The 7,051-nt window shown below is 36.6% G+C and overlaps 1 protein-coding gene and 1 long non-coding RNA gene across 2 annotated transcripts; both read left to right on the top strand.

The window, feature by feature from the left end:
• Positions 1-707: 707 nt before the first annotated feature.
• On the top strand, positions 708-1,586 carry LOC145659064 (uncharacterized). The gene is made up of 3 exons (XR_014125051.1): positions 708-812; positions 1,246-1,322; positions 1,416-1,586. It is a non-coding gene; the product is annotated as an uncharacterized LOC145659064 (long non-coding RNA).
• A 175-nt stretch (positions 1,587-1,761) lies between these two features.
• LOC145659063 (uncharacterized) lies at positions 1,762-4,061 on the top strand. The gene is made up of 5 exons (XM_081719937.1): positions 1,762-2,261; positions 2,472-2,582; positions 2,667-2,823; positions 3,544-3,570; positions 3,955-4,061. Exons 1-5 carry the CDS (start codon positions 2,073-2,075, stop codon positions 4,014-4,016), a joined length of 546 nt encoding a protein of 181 aa, XP_081576063.1. The 5' UTR covers positions 1,762-2,072; the 3' UTR covers positions 4,017-4,061.
• Positions 4,062-7,051: the final 2,990 nt, after the last annotated feature.

Raw genomic sequence — 7,051 nt, 5'->3', positions numbered from 1 at the left:
ATTCCCTCCCAAAATATGCATCCATCATATCAGTAAATGCCTGAGCGGCACATCTCTTGTCCTCAGGCGCCTGCGCAGTTTTCTCGGGCAGCTGCGCCAGGTACTTAGCCCCCACTAGCAGACCTTCTAGTGAAGAGGAGACTCGGTGCATCCCTTGGTGGTTGATGTTCCTGTAACTTTGAGAAGTGTCAAGGAGGGCCCCGTTACATTAAATAAAAACCAAAGTACATAAGATGTATAGTTAACTGATAAATGTCACTCATCAGTCACCAATCAGCCAATAATTCATCAATAGCAATCATGTGCACTTTTAAACTCAGTTTTAAATCAGTTTCACCTTTGCCTACAAGAACAGAATATGGGCTACAGGAGCTGTGGGAGCGTGTAAAACTTAGAAACTATTGGGGCAAAAACACCCCAACAGTTTGAATGTTTGAATGACAAAAAAGTGCTAGAAATGTATCTGATTTTTTTTCAAAGATGGTGCTCCATAGTACCCAGTAAGGACTGTTGGTAAAAGTGTCCATTAAGGTGGTGTTCATGAGGCTATATCACACATCAAGATAAGCCCTTCATAACAGATGTGATATACCTACATGAACATTTAAAATAGCTAATTCCAACAGGTGATGATGAACAATGCAACAAATTGTCTCTTGGAAATAAATTATTAATATTAATGTATTTTGTTTGCTTTTGCATTTCATATAGCGGAGAAAATTTCTGAAGATAATGGGACTTCTACAATGGGCACTTGCTCATCATCAACACAACTCTCTGGCACTGGAAATGTAAGAATTACTTTTAACAAAGTAAGTAAGAGGGCACCTCTCCCAGAACTCTACATTCAGAAACATTTGCTATTAGATGAGTCAGTGCTTTTACTGAGTCAGTGCAAGAAAGAAAACTGTAAAAATCTCTTATCAGAGCTATAGAAACTGAAAATTTGACATTGCTAGCAGTGCTATAGGTTGTTAGATGAGCATAAATATCAACTTATGATGAAGAGACAATATTTATGCACCATTTTAAATTAGAGAATTATTAAAAATGCTATAAAGTCATTATGCTTATTTGACTCTGATCCTAACTTGTGAAAAAATTACACACAAGTGTGTTCGCCCAACACCCTCCCATCCCGCGTTACAAATATACATACATTCACAGTTCAGTTTATGTGAGTTCAGCAAATGGAAAAATCCAGTCCAGTGTACTTTTTTAATCTACTGTTATTCACTTTAATAGGCCTCAACAGAAAGTAAAGTTTTCATTCCTAAAATGAAAGAAATCCATTTAGAGGGCATGCCCACGTCTACATACAGGTACTATTTGTTTATTACAGTTTTTACCATAACACAAACTGTTTAGCTGTGATATTCAACATGTGTTTGTATTCTGGGTTTTCTGACCTACAGCTTTCTGTGCCCTCATGCTGGTCAGTTCCAGTGTAAAATCACCAACATTGTGTTTGAGATGGAGGAGAAAGGGGAGGTGCAGTACAGAATCATCTCCTGGGATACCCATCTCTTGGATGGCTTGGGTCACATGCAGCCTGCAGGACCCCTGTACGAAATAGACTGCTGTGAAGGTTCAGTCAATCATCTACACCTGCCACACTGCGAGACGGTCTATGGTACAAAAAAAAAAAATCTTTATATTTGGTCCATTTATTATCAAGATTTTTTTCTCCTATACTCAACCTGTATTTAGATTAATAATATTGCTGGAGTTGTATATTTAGCTGAATGCTATCACTGTTCTTCACATTTGCCTGATCTAAACAATACTGTTTTTACCCTTTATGTAGGTTTAGTGTTCATGTGCATTGAAGTTGAAAAATTATAAATGTTTTACATTTTTAAAAATAATCTTTGAATTGTCAGCTTGTTCGAAAATCATCCCTTTGACATTTCCTTGTGTGGAATGTTCCTGCCTGATAATTTAACCACTACTTGGACAACATGTTTTTAGATATTGTCTCTGAATAGACGAATGTTCTGTTTACAGAAAAAAATCAGACGGAACTCACTGTGGCATATTTCAGTGATAATGTAGAGATCTTAAGGCCACTGATGGTGACAAACACACATGTGATTATTAGAATCCAGGATCACACCCTCTTTGGCCTCCTCAAAAACATGATCCATTACTCCAAACCAATCAGTGCTCAAGTGCTGCTCTTCTATAAAGAAATGACTAGTAAGAAAATCAGAAATAAACTGCACATCCACTTGGCGGCAGGAAACGTACCAGTTGAAGAGGTAATCAGTGTTTGTTAATGTAGTCATGAACAATATGACAGTGACTCCCCCTCGCTGGTGGTAGCCTCCTTAGTAATTAAAAGCAGTTGCACCTAGTGAATATCAGTGAATTGACAACCATGGAAGTAACTGTTGTGATCAGTTTTAGTGCGTTATATAAATAGGAACTTATGTACCCCAGTGGCAAACATCCTGTCACTTGTTATATAGGTGAAGAAAAAGCATAAAGGCAGTACATATTTTGAAACCAGCTCCAGATGCCAGCTGATTCCTGGTAGAAAATACAAAGTATCTTGTGATCCATATGTACCCCAGCCAAAGGTAAACTACAGCTTGAGCACTCTGATCAAAATGGGTGTCATGTTTTCAGTTAACTTCTCTTCAAATGCTAATTTCTTTTTGAAGCTTGCAGAGTTTGACTATGACTATGGCCCCAACCATCACCCCACTTTTGTGGTCTTCTCTGAGGATGAAGTTATTACAGTCAGTGTTTTAGATGAAGATGGAATGGAGGTGTGGGAGCCACATCAGGTTTTTAGGACAAGTGAAAAAATGGAGAAATGTAAGTTGGATTTCTTTTACAAAGTTTACATTCTCCAGTTTGTACTACTTGGTGAGACGCTGCGTTAAAGGCGTGATCATTATTAACCTCCCCTAGTTAACTAGTCACACTTCTCAGATGCATCTAAACCCAAGGCTTTGGTGAAAGATGGATGGAAAAATTAGCACTGGTACAAGACATTTTATAGTATACAAGACAATGTAGATTTATTTCAATATGGTCAGTGTGTATACTGTATATTCACGCCCACTGCTGTAACAGTTAGCGGAAGCTATATGTGTTCTGGACTGCTTTTTTTAAATTTAAGTTAGTTTGGATTTTGAATAAGCTTTCTGTAGTTATTTGTTATTTGAAGTCCATGCATGTCAGAACCTTAATAGGAATGGCAACTGTTGAAAAATTAATTTCACCAGCTGTAAATAGTGTAACTGGTCAAATCTATAGCGTTTTAAACTTTGCATGTGCTTTGTTTGTTTTGGCACTACAGTTACATTAAAACTGTCGACATGCTGTAAGGAGCATGCATATTCAATACCTGATTTTATTATTATTTCTTTTTAAATATTGGCCTACAGACAGGACTGGTTTTCCCAGATATTTTAAGCTTGGGATAAGTTGCAGTGATCTTCTTTTGGTAAATGTGTAGACTTAATCTGTGTCTGGGGAAACTAGCCCATAGTGTTTCAGACATTCACCAAGATGCCCTCTGTGTCACTCTAGGTCAGAGTGCAGAGAAAACGCCAGCAGGTATGATGCTTCTTAATAAACTACAGGAATAAATAAACAAACTACTTGGTATAAATTAGGACTGTCTGAGACGGTAACTGTCAGGTTACTGTCTCAGCATTATTGAGTCTCAGACTGATAGTTAAAAATTGTTACCAAGTTACAAATTACTGTCTAGTTTTTTTCTATGTGCAAACTAGTCTTCTCTAGACTTTCTAGTCTGCAGCCTATATTTGTCAGTATTTGCAGGCAACAGTCAGAGCAATAAGCTAAGACCATGTAAGTTAGGAACATTTAGTTTTCAGGCCAGTATAATGTTAGTAAATGGGGTTTGACTTGGGGTGTCTTTAGAATAAAGTTTAATCTGTACACTCATGAATTTGCCTTGCGGTCTTTGTGTTTCAGAAGTTCAGAAGTTCAGTAATGGAGATTGCAGACTGTCTACTAAGCAAAAAGATGATTACTGATGAAACGTATGACAAAATACACACTGAAAAAAACCCACAGGAGAAAATGAGGATCTTGTACCAAGCACTTAGGTCAGGAGCCCAAAACAGGAAAGATGAATTCTATAAAATACTTAAAGAGAAGCAGCCGTTCTTAATAAAAGATCTGGAGACTGGACCCAGCAAGGTGTAATCAAATATTTCATTAGATGCTTTAACCATTTGGGACCTGTTGCCTCATCTTTGTAACCAAATACAGAGTTAGATGACCTATATGCCATTATTAATACTTAGAATTGGTTATAATAAATTAAATGTATAGTGTGAAAGCAGGAAATAGCATTTTTGAATCAGTATTTTGAAGTAGACATGCGTTTATAATGAAATGTGCTAACAAAAGAATTAGTGATACTGCAAAAACTAATTCTGTAACATACAATCTAATAATTAAATGGATTTTAATTTTAATAAGTGGTTTTATTTCATGTTTGAAGATACTGGTCATCACAATTAGATACTCATGCACCCCATAACATACAATATATTAAAACTCTGTTGCTGTTCATTTAGAGTGCTACAATTAGTGCAAACCATGTGAACACAATGAAATAGCTACAGAATTAGCTTACATTCTGCATGATTGGCTTTTAAAATGTGATCTTACCTACTTCTAAGTCACACTAATTAATACAAAATATCTTTAATAAACCGTTTTACAATGCTATGGCCTTATTGAAGGGATGGTTTAAACATTAATGGTTATTGATGAACAAGTATATGAACCTCTTAGAAAATGATGGCTTTGAGAAAGGATTGGAAATTCCAGATATTTCCCAAGGATGAATCAACAGGTATGAACACAACCTTTTTAAAGGCTGGTTTTGGCTTCCTGTGGCCTTCTTTGACCTGAAACTTTAAAAGATTACTACTGGTCTGCACGCCAGCCCCGATGACTGTACTTAAAGTTGTTTGCAAATAATACACCTGGTTTGCACTGCAAAGTTTAGTTTTTTCTGTTACCTCCTACCGCACCTGTGCCCTCTAGCATGCCCACAGGGGCCCAATTTGGCATAATCAAAAAATCACTAATATAAGTACCTGCTTACCAATTATCAGCCATTTAGGTGCAAACATTCTCCAGAAATCCCACTCTTAATGGACTGTTTTTTGGTAAATTTCTAGCATTTCATTCCTTTGTTGCAGTTAATTGTGAGAAAGTGTGTTGCATTTCTGGATGTAGCCAGGGGTGTATCACCAAACTCGGCCCCAGATCAAGATGATATTAACAAAGATCATGAATGAATATGTATAAATATAAGACAATTGATCAGAAATTGAAACTTTACTATTAGAAACTGTTGGATGGTGTTCCAGAATCAGCCGTCATTTATGGACAGTATCAAATGTGATTTAAATGAAATTAAGTGACATGAATCTACATCAAAACTGTACACAAACATAGGTAAAACATTAACAAACATTTAATAAGAAACCAATTGGAAGAAGAAGAAAAGAATAATAGTATGAATAATGTAATGTACAAAGAAATCATCATCAGCGTACACATACAACATTAACACACAATGACAGAACTCTCATTTGTAAAATTTTACTGTATAAACACTAAAACCATACCAACACTGGAGAGTAAAATCAAGGAAAAAGCTTATATTTACATATATTTATATTACATATTTTTCAACTGACATGCCAAAAGCTTCTGGCTCCTGGTTGATATTTTGAGAATTGCAGGAGTAGATTCTTGTGCACCTGTTGCATGGATTCAGTTTTTCAAGCTCATAAAGATCTTGAAGAATTATGATGTCTCTTTATGATAATTCATTCAGTGTTTTTTTTATGATGAGTTCATTCAGAGTGTTGTTGACGAAAAGTTGAAACCGAAGGTTCAACTCAGAAATTGTTGATAAGACACCAATATGCCTCCAATTCTCAATTCCCCAAATTCATAGGTGTTGTGATTTAAAGGTGTTGTAGGAGTGGGCAGTGTCCAGATGTGATCTTCCATATTGATTCGGTTGTCAGTGCTTTTCTGTGAAAACAATGAGAACCTTTCCAATGCTTTCCTTAATACATAAGCCACTCCTTGTCCTCCAGAGAGTAAGAAATGTATATTCTTACAAACTATTTTATTTAGACATAAGATCCAATATTATGCTAAACTGAGGAAATTAAGGTAAAATTCTGAAAATGTGGCCAAATGTTTCATTTCTGTTTTGGCTCAAGTGCCGCAGGGCAAGGAGCAGGACGTACAGACTCCCTTGACAGTGATAGACATTTATTAACACACGTGAAAGTCAACGGCACTCACATAAACTGTGAACACGAATACGAATAACATGGAACGTTGTGAACATAAACACAAACATAGTAAATAAAAAAGGAATGACGGACACACCGTCAGCACACACCAACCAAGATGCACGTACCAAAAGCAGTTTAAATACACACAGACATCACAACACTAAAACATGTACAGGTGTGCGCTGACAACAGGGGCGTGGTTACTAACAAGACTAACAATGAATTCCCCTTGGTCACGCGGTTCGGCCCACTGCTTGACCAGTGGAAAGGGGAGCATACCGCAACAATTTCACAATCAAGTATAAAGAGTAAAGAGTCAAAGAAAGCTCTTGACTGCACTGGACTTAAGCTGGAATCCATTTTTTTTATCATCATTCCCAGTGAATGACCCAGAGCAGTCAGATGCCACAAAATCTGGCAGAATATGTGTTTATGCTTCATATTCCACAGTTCTATCTCACAACTCTGGATTTGGTTCTTCATTCCACTGCTGACTCTGCTGAAATACCCAAACCCAAGAGAACAATTAAGCTGCCCAAGTTCTTATGACAGATTTTCAACAAACTAGATGAGATCAAAGAGGATGTGGATGGAATCAAACATAAACAAACAGAGAATGAGATTAAAAAGAGAATGAGTTCCTTTCAGATGGTCTACCAAGTCAAAAGGGGGCAGTGAATTTGTGTGTGTTGTTATAAACTACATTTTCACTGCCAGTAAAATCTTATTTTTAT

The sequence above is a fragment of the Electrophorus electricus genome, chromosome 8, assembly GCF_041902795.1.
Source record: "Electrophorus electricus isolate QZ-2024a chromosome 8, ASM4190279v1, whole genome shotgun sequence".
Classification (NCBI taxonomy): Eukaryota; Metazoa; Chordata; class Actinopteri; order Gymnotiformes; family Gymnotidae; genus Electrophorus; species Electrophorus electricus.
The sequence above is the reverse complement of the archived record's forward strand: the minus strand, read 5'-3'. Positions and strand labels throughout refer to the sequence as shown.

What these genes read in the sequence shown, in the direction of transcription:
- LOC145659063 (XM_081719937.1), top strand. Translation starts at nt 2,073, where the DNA reads ATGGTGACAAACACACATGTGATTATTAGAATCCAGGATCACACCCTC. An exon ending in GAAACGTACCAGTTGAAGAG is followed by an intron (nt 2,262 to 2,471) that starts GTAATCAGTGTT and finishes CTTGTTATATAG; the next exon opens with GTGAAGAAAAAGCATAAAGG. An exon ending in TGCAGAGAAAACGCCAGCAG is followed by an intron (nt 3,571 to 3,954) that starts GTATGATGCTTC and finishes TTTGTGTTTCAG; the next exon opens with AAGTTCAGAAGTTCAGTAAT.